We start from the raw sequence: 21,018 nt of genomic DNA, 5'->3' as shown, positions 1-21,018 counted from the left end.
GGGAGGAGGAGGGAGTTTGGAATGAGGAGGTGGTGGGGCGGCTACCTCTGAAGGCCTCATCCAGGTCCTCCTTGCCAAAGACGACATCAAGGTCATGCACAGCGCATGTGTGGAACTGCACGCGGAAAATCACATCACGGGTTGGGCTGCGAAATTTCTTGTGGTAACACTTCAGCTGCAGAGGGGAGTGGGGACAGGCTATCAGGACGAGCTCCCAGAGCTGAGCAAAGAGGAACCAGAGGGTCCCGAGGCACGAGGACCACCCAACCCCTGGCTGCTCCCTGTGCAGGGGGCTGAGCCGAGGCTCCTTACCAAGATATCACCCTTGAGAAGCAAGCCAGGTTCAATGGTGATGCAGATGCCCGTCTGGCTGTCTCCTTGCACATTGCTGCAGAGAGGGATGGCAGGAGGATGTAAGCTGTGGTGCAGAGCTTCCCCAGAGGTCCCAGCACCACCTCAACCAGTCCTTCCACCCAAACCCAGCCAGGAAAGGTGCAAAGCCCAGAGTCAGCCCTCTTGGCGACAGAGGGGGGTCCCATCTAACAACCCAAGGGGCACCCATTCCCTGGGAGAGGAGGACAGGAAGGGGAAACTGAGGCACAGCTCAATGAGGGTGCTAAAAATGCTGGATGGGTGGGTGGGTGGGTTTGACCAGGGTCGGAGTGCTGAGGCTGGGCTGTCAGCCATCTGCCCAGCTACCATGAGTCGGGAGGGGCACAGGACATGGAGGGAGGGCTCTCAGGGAAGGCTCTCATCCCTGCCTCCATTTCCCTGATGGAAGCCCTCCCCTCCCCAGGGCGCCAAGGGGCTGCCTTTGGGTGGTGGCGCTGGCAGCAGGGGATGAGTGAAGAAAGGAGTGGGGATTTCACAGGCAACATAAACCTGGAGTTTATTACTGGCATCCCATAAACAATCTATTAAAAGCTGAAAGGTAAAGCTGAATCTCAGCTAACAGGGATGCCCAGCTGTAGGGAAGGGAGATTCTGGTTCAGGAGGGTGAAGTGGGAATATCCCTGAAACAAAGGGCTCTGTTCCCTCCAGGGGAGCCAGGATTGGTCCCAGACTGGGATATGGCCCCAGCAGAGCATCTGGGCAGCTGGAGAAATTGGCTCCTGCCTTGCCTTCACCATTGCCTGCTCCTGGGAACAGTGTCTGAAAATGGTGTTGGGTAAACCGTGGGGTGGTTAAAATGGGGGGAAACTTTTTCTGGGCAAAGAAAGAGCGTTTTTAAGACTAATCTCTGGTAAGAGGAGCAGCTCTTTGGGCAGGGAGAGGAGAAACGCCTCCATCTCCCAGGGAGGTGTCCCCACCCCAGTTCTCGCTCCCTCCAGGGACACCCAGCCCCAGGCTCTGCGCAGCCCCAGGCTCCCTCTGCTGATACACAGAGTCACTACAGCCCTCCCAGCAGAAGGGCCCAGTACGGCCCAGTATAGCCAGTTACCACCTCCAAGGAAAAGGAAGCCCCTTTTTTTTCAGTTCCCTGGACCCCAAACAGACTAAGCACAGGGCAGGGGACCGCTGGGGTCTTGGCCTTGACCCTCTCCATCTCTCTCCACTTGCCAAGCCCCCCGTGCTGGGGAAGACAAAAGCCCCATGGTGAGGAGATAGTTACTAGATCCCCGAGGTGTAGACGGGCTGCATGGCCTGGTAGATTTTCAGGAAGGGCCGACAACCTGGAAGACATCAAGGCAGGGAGAGAAGGCGCACTGCTGTTAGCCGGCAGGGCGGAGGGGCCAGGGCAGGGATTAGTCACAGGGGAGAAATCCAAACAGGGAAGGAGCCAAGGCAAACAGCCACTCCCCACACCGGCCACGGGCAACATCTGGGATGGGCAAAAAGGGATGCTCTAGATGGGGTGGGAAAGAGGGAAAGACCCTGTAGTGCAGCTTGGCTCCTGTAAGACCTGGGGTAATTGCTAGGCTGGGAACAGAGGTGAGATGATGGTCCCTGAGCAAGGAACCACTTCTGGGTTCCGGCACCAGGTGTGGTACCGCATTCCAAACCCCAACCCCAATCTGGTGCCATCCTCCCAAAAGCCATCGGAAAAAGCCTTGCCACTCTGCAGCTCAGGTTAGGGCCCAGAGGTGGGGGGGCAGCTCCCCGAGGGCATCACTGTGGGAAAGAGTAGCACCCTGCTAATAAGAGTGCACAGTCCCTGAGAAGGAAAGAGAAATTCAGATTGCTGAGGTAACTGCGGAAAATATCCCCCACGGAGAGCAAGCCTGGCCAGGCAGCACGGAGCAGGGGTGTGAGTGTGGGACCAGGCTGGGGGAGGTGTGGGGGCACCTACCGCCTTTCGACTCAAAGTTGGGGATGCCGTGCATGATGACATGATGGAGGAAGAGAGGCTTGTTGTTCATCTTGATGCTGCCAGAGAGGAGCCCACTGAAGTAATGGATGTACCTGGAGGGCAGACAGGCAGCTCAGGGGCAGGACCCACAGCAAAGCACCCACTTTGGCCCCCTGCATCCAACCACTGGGGCCACAGGGTCAAAACTCAACCTGTAAACACGTGCCAGGACCCACCTCTTCTGGGATGGCTGTCCCACCGGCACCACCTTGTCCTCGTAGAAGCGCTTCATGGCAAATCTGTCCAGAGCCTGGTCAGCACTGTGGGGACAAAAGGGCAGGTGAGATTGAAGGAAAGCATTAGCACCAGCACCCCAGCACTGCCACGATGGAGGTCGGCAGTGTGCTCCAGGGCCAACCCAGGACCACATGTCCCTCTCACCTGGCTGAGATGTTGCTGTAGTGCATGTAGGCAGCCACCACCACCCCCAGCCGGCCACGGTTCCCCTGTGGGTACACAGCAGAAGGGGTGTCACAGGGGTAGCAGTGTCTGCAGGCACCCGGGCACAGCCAGTCCCTAACCCCCACACACACATACACCGGTTCTTACAGGCACACACATGCTGACACTTACCCACCCCCCAGGCCACAAACCACCACATTCCCTACATCTCTAAGCCCTGTCCCTGCAGCCCCACAGCCCTGCCCAGCCCCCCATCACTGTGTGCCCCAGGGTGCAGCCCACCTTGTTGTGCAGCACCACCACGTTGTGTGCCGCCGCGTTCAGCCACGTGTCCATGGCTTTGCAAATGCTGCAGATCTTCTCCAGTGCTGGAGTGTGCAGGTCAGGCCACCCAAAATCCAGCACCTGGGCAGGGGGAACAGCCAGGGGTCACATCATGCTGGGCTCTGCCCCCTCTGTAGTCCCCAGCCTGCCAGTGTGCAAAGCCTAGGGCACATACCCAGTGTGGGCACCACCATTTTGCCCAGACATACCTCTCCCAGCCTCTCCCCAACCCTGCATCCCACTGCCCAGACCCCTGCCCTGGAAAGGGCATTGGGGTCCCAGATCTCAGCCCACTCCAGGTCACTTGGCTCAGCTGCCCAGGGCTCCCCCACAGTCACAGGGATGGGGATGACACCTTAGGGAGGTCTCCAAGAGGCCCCAACAGCTAGGTTTGGGCTGGGGACTGGGGGAGTGTTTTAAGCTGAGACCCCACAATTCACTGGGAAGTCCCGGTGCTTTCCTCTGGGCTTTCCCCCCTCTGCTCCTCCACCATCTGGGTGGGATAGAAAGGGTGGCTGTTCCTCCCCAAAACAGCTTGCAGCAAGGAGCTGGTCCCGCAGACAGCCCTGAGCCCCTCTGCAACCCACAACTGTGGCCCACCTTTGGGTGAAGTTTGCTGATATCATTTCTCCGCTCAGAGAGGTTGAAAAGCTTCAGGGAAGAGAAAAGACAGGGTAATGGGTCATTTTCCTCCCTCGCTGCCACCTCTCACCTCTTCCTTAGCATAAAGCCCCCACAAATCACCCCATGACAGGCTTCCCTGGACACATTAACCTAAGTAATGTCTTGCCACAGGGCAATGCAATGGTCAAAAACTCCCAGGAGGTCCAAAACGGACTGGAAAGCTTCAAGGAAGGAAAAAAATCCATCAATTTTGATGCAAAGACGCCCATCACCAGAGTCAAGCCCAGCCAGAGGCAAGGATGCAGCACCCCTCCCCTGCAGGGCACCAGCCCCAGGGCCTGAGCACCCCAGCCCCTTCCCCAGCCTGGTGGGTACTGGGCCACATCCCTCACCACATAATTGTCCCCATGCTTGGACTTCAGCATGTGGGCCACTTCACGAAGGTTGCTGCAGAAGCTCTGCTCCTCGGCCGTGCTGGGGTAGGAGACGGCAATGATCCGCTCTGTGATGTACACCAGGTCCAGCTCACAGCTGCTCTCCATGGCTGTGGCAAGGCTCATGCTCCTGGGTTAAGGAAGAGACTGCTGTCAGGACACAGCATGGGGAGGGGATGCTGTGACCCTTCCCCACCTTGCACAGCCCCTGAGGTTAAGCAAGGCAGGCTGGGACACATGGGGATGCAGCGGCAAGGCTGCCTGCAGACTTTCCCCCGTTCCCAGCCCCATTTGGGTGTATTGGGGACCCCAAGCCGAGGGTAGTGGGTCATAACCCCTGTGTCTTCTCCACTGGGAATGTCTCCCAGATGTAGCACATCTACATTGGCAGGGTGAGTGAGTTTCAGGGAGGGCAGCTATGGTCACCAGAAGGGGAAACTGAGGCATTTACCTGGATGTTTTGTGGCGTGACTGCCCACTCCTCGGGGATTTTGTGGCATCCTAAGGAACCAAAGAGGGAAAGCAAGTTACTGCTCTGACCCAGCCCACAGCCAACACAGAGGTCCTGCTAAAGCCAGGTGCGATGGTGCTGCTAGAGCATCCCACTCCCACCACACTGCACCACACACTGTAACACCTCCAAAATATCACTGTCTCCAAATCCTACCCACTAAGCATTCCGGTGGCACCAAACACCTCGATGATGCCATCGTCCCCCCACCATGGCCACAAGTAAAACCCAGCTCTCATAACTCCAGCACAGCTGGGATCTGCCACCTTGGGAACTGCAGGGCCAGTGCCTCGGCACAGGGTCCCAGAGGAGCTTTGAGGAGGATGTCATGGGTTGGGGGACAGTCTCAGGCATGTCACAAGTCCCTTGGTTTCAGCCAGGCTGTGGGCACACACCTAGAAGGACAGAGCGGCTTTGGCGCTGCCCAAAGCAGGGGCAGGTTTGCTGCCTAAGCAGCGGTGAGGAGCCAGCCAGGCACGACGGTTTGCTTTGGCCCCAGCTCTGCAGAGCCAAACGCCAGGAGGAAATGTTTGAGCTCTCGGAGCAGGAAACTTCTATTTATGCATGTTCTCCGGCCTCGAGAATTTCATCTGCAGCCGGTTTGCTCAGTGACTTCATGACCTCAGCCGAAAAACAAAGCAGGGTTTCCAAAAAAAACCGCTAAGGAAAAACACACTCACACCTCATTAGTTTTAGTATCTCCAGCTAATAAGCAGGAGTCATTTAAAAACTCATCTCGCACAGGCAGCATGTCCCAAGCCCCTGGAAGGATCCAGCAACAAGAGATGTGCCCACAGCTGGCTCCCAGGATGCCCCTTTTGTCCCCGGAGCTGTGAGACCTGCTGCCACCCTTCCCAGGGCTGCAGCATCCAGCAAACAACCCACACACTGGAGGTGACAAGATGAGGTGGTAGAGCCTTCCCCGGCACCCTTCGCCTGCCATCTCCTACTCTGCATGGTCCCAGGGCTGCTCCCGCAGGCAGCTGGCGTCACCCTCCATCAGCCTCACGTCCCCTTTTCAAGGTCAGGCTGCCCGGCAGAGCGGAGCCAGGCTCGGCAGCCTGCGAGGCCGGGGGACAACGGTCTCCCCTCCCAGCTGAAGCCACTCTGGGAGGTGGCAGCCCTGCCCGAGTGCCCAGGGGTGCTCAGGCAGCAGTAACAATCCCCTCCCAGGGCCCCAAATTGCTCGCTCACCCCAGAAACCCCCCAGCATCGCTGCGGGAAAGGAGTTAAAACACAGCAAAAAGAGAGGTACGACCTTTCCTGGGCAAAGCCAGGGTGCATGGAGCAAGCTTGACCCTGACTATGGGCTTGTCCCTGCCTTACCGACCAGTGACTGAGATGGGATCCCCACCGCAGGCTCTGCTCAGCCCCAAACTTCTGTAGCAGAAGAGGTCTGGAGTCCCCCACCCACACCTGCCTGCCAGGGGAGCCCCATCAGCCCCTGTCACCTCACCCAGTCGCAGCAGCCTCCACTGCAGCCTTGCCCAACAGAGGAGCTGACACGGGGCAACCAGGACTCACCCCCCTCTCCCACATGGAGAAACTGAGGCACAGAAGGTGAGCAAGGCAGGGACACCACAGCTCCTCTCCCTCCCTCTTCTCCATACCTTGATGGCAGCAAGACCCTTGTTAATCCATTTCCACAGCATGGTGTCTCCATTCCTGGCAGCCTCCCAGCCCCAGGGAGCGGGTGCCTGCAGCCAGGGCCCTTCAGTGTCCCCCGCCCCCACAGGAGCCCTTCGGCTCTGCCCTGCTGCCCGCCACCGATCTAACCGCAGCCATGCTGCTGTCTCTGCTGCCAACCCCTGCACAAGGAAGAGTCAGCCCACGATCAGCTGATAGGAGCAAGCACTCACATTATTAAACACTTCTGCCCGCTACCAGTCTGGGCAACCCTGCAAAGGTCCCCTCTGGAGCAGAGATCTCAGCCAAACCAGTATGTCCCAGTCCAGCCAGCATGTGGTCCCCACCACGCTGGGTTGAAGACGCCCCTGCCAGCCCCATTGAGCATCTGCCTCCCAGCCCCAGGCTGGCTCAAGAGTGTCCCCAGGCTCTGGGCAGCATCCAAAACCTGCAATTCCCTTCTGCTTGGAAACGGTGATGCGAGGCACAAGAGAGCCTGCAGAAATAACAGGAAACTTCCACAAAAGAGAGCAAAGCTGGCAAAAGGGGCTCCTGACTGTCTCACTGGATTTTTCTAGCTGTGTATGCTCTTCCTGCAGTTTGAAGAGAGGCTGGAAACATGGCCTGGACAACCAAAAGGATGGGGCAAAGCCAGCTCCCAGGTGAGGAAGGTTTTCACCCTCTTCCTTGTGGGAACCACTCTGCCTCCATCCGTTGGGTCCTAGCCCCAGCACGCAGGGAGGCCAGCAAACTAGCTGCGGGCAGGGGGAAGCCATCCACGTTGACTTTGGCAATGCGTTTGTCTACACTGTCTTAGCAATTTCATGTCCACAGATTAAATAACATATCCCCAGCTTTGAGACAGGAAAGACGGCTTTGCAGCCAAAGCCCCAGCCCCCTCTCCGCTGGGCTGTGCCACTGCCTCTGCCACTGATCCTGGGCACCTCACCTGGCCTGTGGCATGGCCACCATCACCTTGACTGGCAGGGAGGGAGGGCTGGCGGATCCCAGGGATGTTGGGGGACCACAAGGGCATCCCAGGCTGAGGGATTTTGGCTGGGGGGGCGGTGCTTGCAGCAATGGGACAGGCACAAGTGACCCCCCCGCAGTCTCTAAGCAGAGATCAGCCTCAACTGGTAGCACTTACCAAGGCATCTACCTGCTTCGTGATGCTCTCCCCCGGTGATGGCTGCAGACAGGCAATCAGAAGGAAGGGGAAGGTGAGAAAAAGGCAAGCGAGACAGAAGGAGAAAAATAGTGAGAGAGAAACACACACACATAGCAGGGACCAGGGTCAAAAGTTCCCCCCTGACTATTTCTGGCCCTTCCTAGGAAATGCGCCACAGTCCCGTTTCCTTCCCTGCCTGCCAACATGTCCACTCTTCCTAAAGGTCGGGAATCCCTCGAAACCCAAGCACAGAGGCGGGGCAATGCTTGGGTACCAAGGATGCTGCAGTCCTGCCTCCCAGCAGTCAACCCCCAAACTGGACTGCTGCCATAGATGGGGAGTGCTTGGCCAAACCTTGCACCCACCCTATGACAGGCACCTGGTGCCCCCAACACCTCTGGGATCCCATATGGATCCTCCATGGTCAGACCTCACAGCCAGGAGGTAAACAACAGGGCAAGCCCAGCACAGCCCCACACCCAGCCTGGCCGCCAGCCACCAGCAAGCCCAGCTCCCAGAGAAAAACCTGACGCCACAGGGCCAGTGAAGGACCCCAGTGGGAGCGGAGTGGTGATTCAAGATGCTCCAAAAAGGGGCGAATTTGGTGACATGCCACTGGAGTCCACAGAGAGCTTTGAAATGGGGTTGGGGACAGGAATTAACTTCCTGGAGTAGGAAGAGTGTCCGGACCCCAAATATACGGAGCAGGGTACTGATGTCTCTGCCAAGGGACAGCTGGTTGGGATCCCTGGGGGTGGCATGGCAAAGGGACCCAGTTGGGTGGCCTTTGGGGGTCTTGAGACCAGGGGGACTGATGGGACCCCCGAGACTGGGCTGCTCCGGTCCTGGCAGCAAGGCCAGGCCTGCCATTTCCAGCCATAGGACAGGGCAAACCCCTTTCAATTTCCTCCTAAAGCCGCAGTAACGGTCCCAGCTCTAAATCAACACGTTTTTGCTGGTGATAAGTGCCCAAGGAGGCTGGCAGGGGTGGGGGGTGCAGGCAGAGATTAAACTTGGGTCAGATAACCACTGCGGGGCCCTGGGGCGGGCAGCACACGCTGCTCTCACCCCATCCCCTCGCTCGCTCAGGCTCATGCACTGACCCCATGAGCTAGCAGGGGGCCATCCCCTAAACCCACTTTATAGGTGAGCCCCCTGCCCGGCTATGGGGTGCCCAGCCCAGGGCTCCTGTATAGGGCACAGCCACCCCAGCACTGCCACGCTGCCAAACCCAGAGCTGAAAACCTGCCAGGGCCTCCTCTCCCCAGCGCCTGCCCCAGCAAGCCTTGGCACACGTCTGGAGCAAGAAGGAAAGGCAGCTGCGCTGGCCCCGGGCAATGCCAGCCTCCCTGCCACCACGTGCCCACTCTGCCCACTGCCATGGGCACAGCCAGGCTGGGGATGGCGCAGCAGGGCTGCTCTGCTGGCAAGATGCTGTCTGGTGGCCACCGCTGTGCCACGCTTCCCAAACCTCTGCCCCAGGCATGGTCCTGCTCCCAGTGCCATCCCAGTGCCCTGCCATGCCCAGAGCCCTGCTGTGGCCCAGCTGGAGCAGCACAGCAAGAGAGCAGGGCTGCCTACCCAGCACCCCTGTGCCCAGCCTCCCCAGGATGGCGTGAACAGAGATGGGGCACCCAGCTGTTTTCCCGGTATCCAGAGAGGACAGGGTGGGCAGGGCTGTGCATCGCCCTGGCCCCAGCTGCTCATTAAAGGTCCCCAGGTGGGACAAAAGAAGAGGGTGACAACAACAAGGGCTGCAAATGCACAGCCTTGAGCCAAAGGCACATCTGGTAGAGTCATCTCCGGGCGTGCAAGAAACCGCCCCAGCTTTGGCCAGGGAGGGGAAGCCCTTGGCGCCGGGGGACCCCAGCACCCAGGCTGGTCACGTCCCACCTGCCTGTCCCTCCCAGCAGCCCTGCAAGCCCCTCTTTCTTGAAAGCTCCAGCTCCAGAAATCCTGTGATGGCTGAGCTTCCCCAACTCATGCTGCTCAGACATGGGATGCCCTGCAGCCAGCCACGCTGGGGGGCACAGCACCAAAATGGAGAGTGCCATTGTCCCCAGCACAGGACCCCTGTGGTTTTGGGGGAAGAGGACTAAAACCCTGAAGCCCCCAGGCAGAGAAAGCCCCACATCCAGTAGAGAACAGGGTGTCTGGTCCCACCTAGTGCACTCAGAGCCCTGCCTGACACCCATGGCTCACGGCGAGGGCTCACTTACCAGCTCATAGTTGACAGCAGGGGAGCAGGGGGTCACAGCCTGCAAGAAAGCAGAAGAGGGCCAGGTTTAGTCTCTGCAGCCCCCAGGCCAGCAAGGGGCATGGGAAGGGGCTGGGTTGCCGCATCCACACCCCTACCACGAGCAAACCCAGTGCCCACCCAAGGGAGTGACAGGGGCACTCGTGACCCGTGGCCCTGCCACTCTGGGCAGGAACACAGGCAGCATCCCAAGGTCAAGGCTGGGCTCCCTGGTAACAGGAGCGGGCTCAGGGCCATGGCGGCCGTGTCATTCAGACTCAGCCAGGGATCCCGGGCAGCCCCAGCCCTGGGTGGGCACAGCGGGCACGGCACGGGGCAGCTGCCTGGTGCCAAGAGCAGCTCCTGGAACAAACCCCAACCCGGCCTCGTGAGCGCTCCTGCAGCCGCCAGCTGAACAGCCCAGCTATTGTTACCTTAATTACCAGCGGCAATTACTGACAATTAACCTTGGGTTTTGTGTGCACCCCAGTCCGCCCGGGAAGCAGCAGCATGCCAGGGTGGGAGAGGCAGCGCCCTGTTTGCTGGTGCCGGGGGCAGCAGGAACAGCTGCCCCAACCCCACACTGGCCCAGAGATGCTGGCAGTAGCAGGAGGGTGTGATTCAGGGCACTCTGTCCCCTCCAAATGCCCCCCGTGTCCCCAGGAGCAGTGATCCCCAGCCAGCCATCTCCTGCCTGGTCCCAGGATTGAGCCAACATACCAAAAACAACTCAAGGCTCGGTCCTCCACCATGGCAGCACAGGGACACCTCCCCATGCTGCTCAAGACTCCCCTGCCCTGGGCTATAAAAAGCAGGATTTGTCCCAAGCACCCCACTCGGAGCACCTGGGTCCCACCCCATCCTGGTCCTCACAGGGTGATGCCCAGTGCCTGCCCCCTCCCGAGCCACCGGCCAGTTCCCATCCTGCCTCCCTGTTTTCTTCAGGGATTGTTGTTGTTCCTCCTCCCGCTCCCTTCCCCTGCACATTATTATTATGATTTTATTCTAATGCAGAAATGCTTCCATAAAAGGCCCCTTTCCCTGCCCCGCGGCGCTGGCCCTGCGCCAGCCTCCCTGGAATGTTCTCCGGCAGTGAGCCGCTACGGACGGGGCCAGCAACGGCCGTGCAGAACTATGCTGCACCGTGCCCTGCACACCACCACGCTCCTCCCCATGGGATGCTCAACTGAGGGTCCCCAGCCCCCACTCAACCCCCACTCCCGACGCCAGTGACAGAGGGAGATGTGCAGCTCCCCCACCATGGGACACACCAGTCCCACAGACAGGTAGGGTCCATACCCAGCCCTCCTCTGCAGTCGGCACCTGGAGGTTTGCAGGCTATGAAAGCTCCTTCAGCTGGAGAAAGGAGAAAACCGGGGTGCCTGTGGTTGCATCTCCCTGTCCTAGCAGATTCTCTGATGTCTAACGTGGGCTTGTGCTCACCCAGTACTGCTCCTCCCATCCACAGGAGACACCATCCCAGGCTGTATGGCACTCTCTCATCCCAGAAAAGCAGTTTTACAAGGACTGAAGGCACATAACACTGTTTTCAGCTTCCATCCCTCTCTAAACTTTGGCTCACACACACACTGGGTTCAAGAAGAAGAGGGAAGAACCCTGTCTCAGGCAACAGACTCCTTCCTAGGGAAGCTGAGCCCCTGACTCATGGGTGCAGGAACATCCCTTCTGCCCCATGGGACTGGTGAGAGCTTCACCCCACACAGGACTGTGGCAACCCCCAGGGCTGCTGCCACTTCTGCCCTCAGGGACCCCCACGTTCCCCAGTGCAGGGAGGGGTGGGAAAGTAAGCGGGACCTGCACACCCCTGGTCCAGGCTTTGCTTCACCACGGCAGACACAGCAGCCTTTCTTCTCCCCCCCACACCGGTGTTTGCATTCCTGCCGCCAAGCTCCCACTGCCACGACCCTGCTGCCCGGCAGCCCTGCCCAGGAATGTGAGGAACGAGGCGCAGCAGGGCTGCCGCCCACCCTACCAGCCCCCCACGGCCCCCTGCCCGCCCACCCGGCCCCCCAGGTTGCAGCCCCATCCTTCCCAGCAGCCACATCCTGCAAACCGCTGCCTTGAGACCCGGGTTTTGCCAAGCAGCAACATCAGTTTCCCAGGAAACAAGGTTCCATGGCCACAAGTGGTGGGGACTCTCTGATGTCTCCTAAAGGGTTGGGCACTCCCAGCAGTCTTCCCCTGGAAAGCAGTGATGGGCTTGCTCTCTTATAGCGAGCTGTCACCATACCTAGAGAAACTCGATACCCTCGAGATGTCCAAGCCCAGAAGTAAACACCTGGCTGGCAAACCCTTGCTGGCTGGCAAACTCCTGACAGCCCCTGACCACACTGCCCCAGGGCAGAGTAGCGCATGGGAGCCCTCCTCCACTAAAGCCTACCAGCTGCAGCTCAGGGACCAGCCTCTGCAGCCCAGGTCCCCTCCGGGACTTCAGCACCAGTTCACAAACACTGAGCAAGGCCAGAAGAATGCAAACATCCACCACATACTGGGAATGAGACACCCCAGAGCCTTCTTCTCTTGCATCTCCCCTCCTCCTAAAGCCTTCCTCTCCATCCTCCTCCCTCAGCAAAACAAACCCTGCAGCTACGGAGGTGCTCAAGGGCATCATCAGGTCCTGCTCCAGGCAGAGCTTCCCCGCTTCCCCGCGGGTTGTAGCCCCAGCCCATGGGATGCCAGCAGGGCTGGGGGGAGACAAACCTCCATGGAGGGGCCCTTCAGTTCAGCAGCGGGCTGGGTCGGCACAGAGCTGGGCACAGGGTGGGCTGGGGGAACGCAGGGGTCCCCCCAGCCAGGCTGCCAGAGCCGGGCGAGCGCTGGCCCACAGCCCACAGCATGGCCTGCCCGGCTGCCGGTGGACGACACGGGCCCATCTCTGACGCATATCCCTTCCTTTCGGCGGTGGTTTTTGTTTTTCCCTTCCCCAGGAGCTCCGATAAACATTCCCGAGCCGGCCAATATCCGGGCCAGTGCTGACCCTTACGATGCCGGGAACAGACGCAGCATTAGCCACCCTGGCGCTCCCACGGACCCCAGGCACGCCTGCTTCCCATAGCCAGGCACTGAAAGGCCAGCAAGCCAGCCCAGCTGGCGTGGTCAGAGTCAGAGACTTGCTGCCAAAAGGGACACCCCCAGCATCCTGGACCCCTGGCAGCAAGCCCACATCAGGCAGGCACAGCCCTCCTGGCCTCCCTACCCAGAAGGGATTTGGACCCCAAAAGAGGGGAGGAAGGCACCCTCCTCTCTCCAGCCCCCAGGGAGGGGGTCCCCTACCCAAACCACCCTGCAGGATGGAAACGTGGCTGTGAAAGAGGATGGTGACTCAGTGGCCAGATTGGCATCCTGCAGGATGACTCTGGGGTGGCATTGATACCAGCCCAGCCCACGTCACCCCACGGGGAACCTCATGGGGTCCCACATCACCCCATGGAGGACCTCTTCCTCCCTAGCAAGGTCACCTGAACTTTGTGTCATCCACATCCCAGCCAAGGCTGCGTCATCACCTCCCCACGCACCCCATGGCTCTGCTCACCCTGAGACCCTGCCCCAGGCAGGGAGGGGGTCTCAAGGACAGCCATGGGCCACAGCAACCTCCCAGCTGGCCCCAGAGCCCTTCCCCTGCCTGCCAGCCCCTCCAGCCCTGCTGCAGCCACCAAGTCCTGCCAAACCCCTTCTTAGCCATGATGTGGGGCAGAGCAGGAGCCCTGCTCTGGCACCCCACAGTAGAAAGCGCTTTAAAGGGACTTGTTTGGGCCAGCAAGTTGGGGACACCAGGGAAGGTTTTCCCCTCTCCAGCACCCCTGTTTGCCCCTCCCTGGCGGGACCAGCTGCAGCATCCTTCCCCACAGCTAACTATAAGGGACTATAGGGTTCAGGCTCAGAGAGGGCCCCTCCAGCCACCCCCCCGCCCAGCACAGGGGGCAGGTCCCCCCTGACCAACACCACGTGCTGCCTGCTCCTGCCCTCAGATTTCTCACAGCTCTAGTAAATCTGTTTATGCAACAAGTCCCCGGCAGGAGGACAGCATGTTTCCATCCACACCCTCTCCCCCCTTGCCCCAGCTCCACCCTGCCCAGCACAGCCCGAGCATGCAAAGCACGGGGCAGCCACATAGAGCCCCAGCCCCCTGGCACGGGGGTCCTGGGGAGCAGGCAGCACCCCTGCACCATGCAGCCCCTCTCTGCCCCCACCAGTGCACAGGGGTTCTGCTGCTTTTGGGGGTTCTCCTCTCAGGCGGCGGTAACTGGCGGCTGTGCCGAAGGGCAGGGGAGCGGCTTGGCCAGCAGCTCGGCCAGCAGCTCAGGGTGAGTCAGGCTAGGCTGATGCCGGGGCACAGAGGTCTTGCCACTCCCAGGCTTCCCTCTGAGCATCCCCGGACCGCCTCGCAGCTGGGCCAGGGACTGTCACCGTGCCATCGCCTCTGTGCCAGGATGCTGGGAAGCACCCAAGCCAAGGCAGAGGCCACCAGGCTGCCACATCCCTGCATTGCCCAAGAGATGCTGATGGTACCTGGGGAGGGTACTGCACAGCAAAGAGCCACCACCACGGCAGGGATGTCCCCCAAGCTGTGACAGACCCCATCCCCTCTGTCTCCCCGTGTGTGTGTGTGTCCCGTCCCTGGTATGTCCCCAGGGAGCCGCCTCATGGCCCGTCCCCGCCAGGAAGGCGGCAGCAGAGACAGCATAGAGGTTACCTGGTGCACCCAGCCCTGCAGATCAGGGCTGAGATACCATGGGGGACACCAGCCACCCCACCCTGCCCTGGGGGCCACCACTGGCACCTTGATGCATCCCAGGACCCACGGCATAGCCAGGAGGGTGAGGGCCCCCAGCAGCCCACAGCTGGCCAGGCCAGCAGCCCCGGCACTGGGACACAGCACAGGACAGCAAAGGCAATGCGCAGGGAAGTTCCAAGGGGTTGCAATGGAGGCAGCAGCACCAAAATAACCTTGGTTTCAACCCAAATAAGGGCAGGTCCCAGCTCCAGGGGAGTTTGAGCAATCAGCCCCAAGACTGCCAAGTGCCTACTAGGGGAAGGGGGAGAAGACAGCATCCCTGGGCCTGTTTAGGGGGAAAAGGAGTTTCGGGGCTCAGGAAGGGGACAGAGGTGCCACCACACACCCAGTACAGGGGCTGGCCCGCTCTGCCAGTGAGCACTGGCTCGGCACGGGGCCGGCCACAGGCAGGGATGTGCTGTGCTCCAGTGCCTAAAAAAGGCAACATCTGCAGGCAGCGGGTCTGGATCCAGCCCCACGGGTCAGCGCCTGCCTGGCGCTAGCCCCACAGCCCTGGCCATGCCCTGCCACCGGCACCCACCCATGGCTGCTGCGACCCCACAGTGGGGACACCCCTCACCCTGGTCCCACAGGGACCCCACAACCACCCTGCCCCCAGGGAGCACACGGGGTCACGGTACCCTGCCTGCCCCAGGGAGGGCACGGAGGTCCCCCTGCCCCAAATAGGCCATTGGCCAGGGAGCATCTTCTGCCTCAGGGATTGGCTGGGAGCAGAGTGACACTGGGATTGGCTGGGACAGGGTCTGCTGCAGGGGGCTTCACCGGGATTGGTCCATGCCCAGGTTCTTACATGTGATTGGTCAGTGCATGGATTCTTACATGGGATTGGGCAGCAACTGGATTCTCACCTGAGATTGGTCAGCGCATGGATTCTCACACAGGACTGGCCAGCACATGGGTTCTTAAATGTGATTAATCAGTGCATAGATTCTCCCATGGGATTGGTCAATACATGGATTCTGACATGGGATTGGTCAGAGCACTGATTCTCACGCAGGATTGGTCAGAGCAGCGATCCCAGCACAGGGTTGGCCAGGGCACAGATTCTCCTATGGGAGACTGGTCAGTAAATGGATTCCGACCTGGGCTGGCTGGCACAGGGCCGGCGAGCGGGCAGGCTGGCTGCGCCCTGCGGGAGCCCTGTGCGGGACCCTGCCCCACAGGCCCCCTCTGCCCTTGGCCATGCTGGGGGGCGCCAGGCGAGCCCCATCCCTGAGAGCAGAGGCTCTGCCGCAGGCTCTGGGCTGCCCCAGGGCATCGGGTCACTCACAGTGCCCATGGGGCTGTGACTCATCTCCTGTGTGGTCAAGGCACCAGAACAAGCCCTGGCTGCCCCAGGGGGTGTGTGCCCCCCAGCACTGAAACTGGGGGCTCCCCTCATGGGGGAAAGCCCTGAACAGATGGAGACTGGGGTCAGTGCTGTGTCCCCACCCCATGGGACGGAGCTGGATCTGCTGCAGTGAAAGTGAACTGCTGAGCAGCACCCCAAAACCAGTGTCCCCCATCTGTCAGGGGGAACAGCACAGAACAGAAGGGGGAAGCAGAGATAGAGCTGTGGGGCTGCTCTCCCTGCCCCCCAACACCCAGCGGGGCGGCTCCCGCGCTGACCCAGGGCTGCCGGCACTGTGATGGGATGCACTGGAGATGGGCTGCACGAGGCTGGGCACGGGACAGTGGCAAAGCAAGCAGGAGGGTGGCCCAGGGCAGGGCACAGCTCTGCTCCACAGGCCCCCCAAAACAGGTCAGGGTGCAAACAGACCTCTTGGCTTGGGACCCCAAAAGCGGGGACAGGGAGTGGCACAGCCCCAAGGCGCAGTGCCCAGCCTGGGGGGAAGCAGCAGCCCCGCGGGGCAGCAGGAGCCCTGCCCTTCCTGAAACAGCGGCCAGCGGCACTGCTAACAGAGAAGCTTCATTAGAGAAGGCATGGGCTGGGGGCTCATTTTCTCCTGACCCGCTTTCCTCGGGGGTGTCACCCCCAGGGATGGCTACGGACTGCAGGCAGGATGCACGCAGCCCTCCCAGTGCCACCATGCTGTAGGGACAGGGGTGCCTGCTTGGGGGCCCCCCAAGCACCACCGAACTCCTCACGCAGCAGATGCCACCCCCAGCACTGTCCGAGGACCCGGGGCGGTGCTGCCACTGTCACCCCCTTGTCCCTGCCTGCTGCCCGCCAGCACCCACACCGCGGTCACCGGTCCCGCACCGGTGGCTGACCCCGACGCCGAGCGGGATCAGGCGCCCCGGGAACGGAGCAGTTCCCTTTTTTTTCTTGTTTTCCCCTTAAAACCAAGAGGGCTGATGCCTCGCTTGGCCGTTTCCTCTCCCAGGAGCACAGCCCAAAAACATCTGCGCCGGGACCTGCCCTGCCGGATTTAACCCTCTGCGGGCCCGGCGGCGCGGAGGGGCCGTGGGTCCCTGCCGGGGGGGGTGGCACCCGCCGGGGCTGCCGGACTCCTCGCCACTCATTAACCCGGGGTTTAACCATTGCCGGTCCCGCGGCGGGACAGGGGAGGGGGGTTAACCCATGTGCTGCCACAGCTCCCAGCCAAGGGACTGCCCCTCCCGTGTCCCCCGCCCCGGGGTGACAGGCACCCGCCCGGCATCGTCCACCCGACCGCGGGGCGGGAGCGGGGTGCCGGGGCAGGACCCCGCTTTCCCGCGCAGCCCCCGCTCCCCAGGGACAGGTCCCTACGCACTTCGGAGGGGACGCAAACCCCAGCGCCTGTGTTCTGCCCCCCCCTTCCCGGGGCACCCCGCGGGTCACCGCCCCGGCGAGGCGGGGAGGTGGGCACGGGGGTCACGGCCCCCCGGCGCCGCTCCCAGCCGGCAGCAAGCCGGCCCTCACCCCCTCCCCAAATCCTCCTCCCTGCGAGCACCGCATTGTCCCCCCCAAGCCCCCCCCGCACCGCCAGACACCCTCTGGGGACCGACAACTGGGGACCCCCCAATACGGGGCGGGCAGCACTCCCCCAGCCACGCAGCACCCCATCACCGCTCGGATGTCACGCGTGGCCCCCGCCCCCCGATGAGATGCCACCCCTCGCAGCACCCCCCTGCGCGGGGGGGCTGCGAACCCCCGTGCCCTCGCAGCCTGCCCGTACCTGGTTCATGACGCTCCCGAAATCCATCCGGGGTCTCGGCTGCCTACATCCGAAAGGGACGGCAGCGCAGCCTCACCTGGCCCCGGGGGCGCGGGGGGCGGCCGGGGGCGGCCAGAGGGGCCGGGGGGGCAGGCGGGAGCCCGGCGTCGCCCGGGCGGGCAGGCGTGAAGACAGACTGCAGGCAGAGCCCCCCTCCCTCCCCGGGCCAAGCCTAGAGAAGGAAGGAAGGAAGGAGGGAGGGAGGGAGGGAGGTGGGAGGGGAGGGAAGGAGGGGGAGAGCCGAAGGGTTTCGCTCCCCGCAAGCGGGACCCCGGCGATGGAGGGGCGCAGAGGGGTCCCGCTGCCCCCCCGCTCCCCTCCACACCCCCGGGGCGTCCGGGGGCTTGGGAGCCCGGGAGCGCCGGCCCCGGCCCTGGGGAGGAAGGGGGTCCCGGGCAGCTTTTTCCACCACTCCCCTCCCTCCTCTCGCTCCTTCTCCCTCTTTCTTCTCTTCCCTCTCTCCCCAGCTGCACGTCGTGCTCCAAGTCCAGCCCCGCTCCACTCCCCTCGCCTCCCCCCAAAACGCCCTTAAAGGCAACCAGGAGCCCGGCTCAGGCAGCTGGCCCTGGGCAAGGGGTGCTGGCCAGTGGGCAGACGCCCCCAAACACATACACCCCCACACACCTCTGCCACCTCCCCCTGCCAAGCGCCTCGCACCCAGTGCTGAGAGGCCATGGTGGGGCGTAGCAGGGTCGGGGCCTTATCGCCCCGCGTGACGCCACTGGTGTCCCTGTGCCCTTGGCGAGGGGGGGGGGGGTAGCAGGGATAAGGGTGTGGGGCCCTTCTTGGGGCCTTTATCTGCCTGGCACCCCCTGGTACGACTTGGTCCCCCTTGACACTTGCAGGACAAGGTGCCCAATTAATGGTCCTTGGGTGCCCCGCACCCCCGGTGTTGGGGGGATGTGAAGATATAGCAGCCCACCCTCCAATTAAAAAGGAAACCCAAAACACTGGAAGAGTCCCAGCTGTCCCTCAGCACATGGAGCCACGCCAGTCCTTGCTTGCCTGTCCCAAATCCAGGGTGTGCCCAGCATCGACCTCGCCTTCCTCCCATCTCCCTTCCTCCTCCTCCTCAGGGGCTCTGTGTGGCGATGGATGGAGCCCTGCTCTCCCCAGCCACACCTGGGGTATCCCAGCCCTGGCTCTGCTGGGCAGGCAAGTGCTCAGCGCCGGGAGACCAAGGAGTGATGGGGAGAAGCCCCCAGCAGTGTGAAGCACTGGGGAGCCCACCAGTGGTAGCCCACAGAGTGGCGAGCCAGCCGAGGAGGCAGGGAGCCAGGCACCCGGCCCAGTGCTGTTGACATTTTCTCGCCCAACACCTCCCCGTTCCTGTTTGCGTTTCCGTCCTTGCACTGCGGGCTCAGCCAGAAGGCTGGGGCTGGCTCTGCTGGCACAGGGCAGGACCCCAGGGACCCCTCCGGCCTTGCCACCCCCCCAAAATGCAGCAGGGAGGGGCTAGTGGTTAGGAGCTCTCCTTCTGCCCTCCTTCAAGACTCCCATAAGATGCACTACCCCTGGAGTGCAATCCCACTCCAGCAGATCCTGCCCAGCCTCTCTGTGCCTCAGTTTCCCCAGCAGCCGGATGGTGCTGTGGGATGGGAGCACTGAGAGGCACCAGAAGACCCTTCCCACTGAGGGACAAAGCACCAGAACCCAAACATTCCCAGGGGGCACCTGCTCATCCCCCTCCTGAGCAAGCGCCAGACCCACTGCGCTCCACAGCACCCAAGGGCATGGGGCTGGACCCCAACAGACACCACTCTGGGGCCAAAACCCCCCCACCAGGATTCATGGGCACCCCCAAACAAGCCCCCCAGCACCCAAAAAGCAGGCATTCCAAAAAGAGGGGAGTGCTGCAACTGGGATAGAGGGGCAGTAAAGGTCCTGTGCCAGAGAGCTGGGCATGGATGCCAGCTTGGCTCCAGCGCAGACCCCCGCACCGACACCCCCCCAGCCCCAGCGCCTTGGGAGGCAGCTGCAGGACAGCTCCTGGACCCTGGGAAACAGCAGCAGCAGCAGCGCCGGGGCCAGATGGGAAAGTATCAGCATCTGAGCAGGGTGGAAATGAATGAGTGAGTCAAGGGCACTGACAGCACGTCCCCATCCCCAGGGAGGTGATGAGAGCTGGCCCCTGGGGAGATGATGTGTTCCCTTCACAGGACACAGCCAGAGAAGTCCTGACAACATCCCTGAACTCCAGCCCCCTAAGTACCTCCCAGAGCCATCGGGTCAAAAAGCCAGTGGGAGCAGGTCCGATGGTTGGCTCAGCACCCCACGGGGTCCCACCAGCACCCCCAGAGAAACCACCCGCATATGAACCAGCTGCTCCACAACCCAAAACAAGCATCCTTGAGCATCACCACCCCAAAATGTCAGCAGAAGAAGGGGGACCTGGGGACCAGGGACCCAGCGGGATCATCTCCAGAGGTGAAAGCACACAGGAGATAAAGCCCCAGTGTGGGGTCTGTAAAGTCCCTCTTGAGTCGGATCTTTCAGCTGGTTTAGGGTTGATGCCACCCCTTGGAGCATGCTGGGGGTCCCCAGCCACCCAACACCCTTCCTGGGGCAGGTCCCAGGAGAAGTGGCCATGGGGGACGCAAAGTGGTCTGGGAACGAATAAAGTGAATGAGAAAAGAGACAGAGACGCTCCACAGGAGCTCCCATCCAGCCCAGACCCTGTGTCCCACCACCACAGGCCCCTGAGGGGGCTGGATCCAGCCCTGGAAGCCCCTGAGGAGGGAGGCCGGTGGTCCCCACTGTCTCAGCTAACACCTCCCAGGCAGTGCTCACCAGTGCAGCGAGCATGGGCGGTCTCAGCACCCCCACTCCCCTGCCTGCCCTCCCTGCACACAGCAGCACCCAGAGGGTGCAGGGAAGGGCCCCGGCTCCTGTGAGCAGCCAAGCCGACCCCCCTAACCCCCCACCCCCCCCACCCCACCCCCGCCACCTTGGAACTGAGAGAGGCTGAATATTTGGGCAGTGACGTAAAGAAGAGGAAAAAGGAAAGAGGGAGGAAAAAAGAAAACCAGAACCCCCTCCAGGACCCGCTGCACAAACACGACCTGGCAGGGCTGATCCCCACAGCCCCCCATCCCGCCACCCCAGCTGGGCCCGTGCCAGGGCCAAGGACACATTCCTGCGGCATTCCTCCCCCTCTCCGCCTTCTCAGAGGAGGGATGTTACTAATTACTTGTCCTGAAGCAGTGGCAGGGTGGCTTTTAACGGGGCATCAGGGACAGGGACTGGATGGGCAGCTCCCTGTGTGACTGGCACATCATTCCCTGCACTGCACTGGGAGGAGGCAGCTGGCCAGAGTGGCTGGGGCAGTGAGCACGGACAGGACAGCCACATGTGCCCTAGCATGACCCCGCTCCAGCTGGGACATGG

The 21,018-nt window shown here is 61.7% G+C and overlaps 1 protein-coding gene across 7 annotated transcripts in view; it reads right to left on the bottom strand.

Moving 5' to 3' along the window:
- TNS1 (tensin 1) overlaps positions 1 to 17,797 on the bottom strand; it is a 55,076-nt gene extending 37,279 nt beyond the window's left edge. For 4 of the 7 annotated variants that reach the window (XM_055812290.1, XM_055812291.1, XM_055812293.1 and 1 more), the window contains exons 1-13: positions 17,593 to 17,797; positions 9,659 to 9,697; positions 7,419 to 7,460; positions 4,586 to 4,635; positions 4,093 to 4,264; positions 3,677 to 3,727; positions 3,035 to 3,157; positions 2,732 to 2,796; positions 2,527 to 2,610; positions 2,291 to 2,403; positions 1,613 to 1,673; positions 313 to 388; positions 46 to 175 (exon numbers count right to left, since the gene is read on the bottom strand). In XM_055812290.1, coding sequence (XP_055668265.1) covers positions 46 to 175; positions 313 to 388; positions 1,613 to 1,673; positions 2,291 to 2,403; positions 2,527 to 2,610; positions 2,732 to 2,796; positions 3,035 to 3,157; positions 3,677 to 3,727; positions 4,093 to 4,264; positions 4,586 to 4,635; positions 7,419 to 7,460; positions 9,659 to 9,697; positions 17,593 to 17,619 — 1,033 coding nt within the window. In that variant the 5' untranslated portion in view covers positions 17,620 to 17,797. The remainder of the gene's footprint in view (positions 1 to 45; positions 176 to 312; positions 389 to 1,612; positions 1,674 to 2,290; positions 2,404 to 2,526; positions 2,611 to 2,731; positions 2,797 to 3,034; positions 3,158 to 3,676; positions 3,728 to 4,092; positions 4,265 to 4,585; positions 4,636 to 7,418; positions 7,461 to 9,658; positions 9,698 to 17,592) is intronic. The other 3 variants (XM_055812295.1, XM_055812296.1, XM_055812292.1) reach the window with 3 other exon arrangements.
- Between the last annotated feature and the right edge of the window lie 3,221 nt (positions 17,798 to 21,018).

This window comes from Falco peregrinus, chromosome 8, assembly GCF_023634155.1.
Source record: "Falco peregrinus isolate bFalPer1 chromosome 8, bFalPer1.pri, whole genome shotgun sequence".
NCBI classification, from domain to species: domain Eukaryota; kingdom Metazoa; phylum Chordata; class Aves; order Falconiformes; family Falconidae; genus Falco; species Falco peregrinus.
The sequence above is the reverse complement of the archived record's forward strand: the minus strand, read 5'-3'. Positions and strand labels throughout refer to the sequence as shown.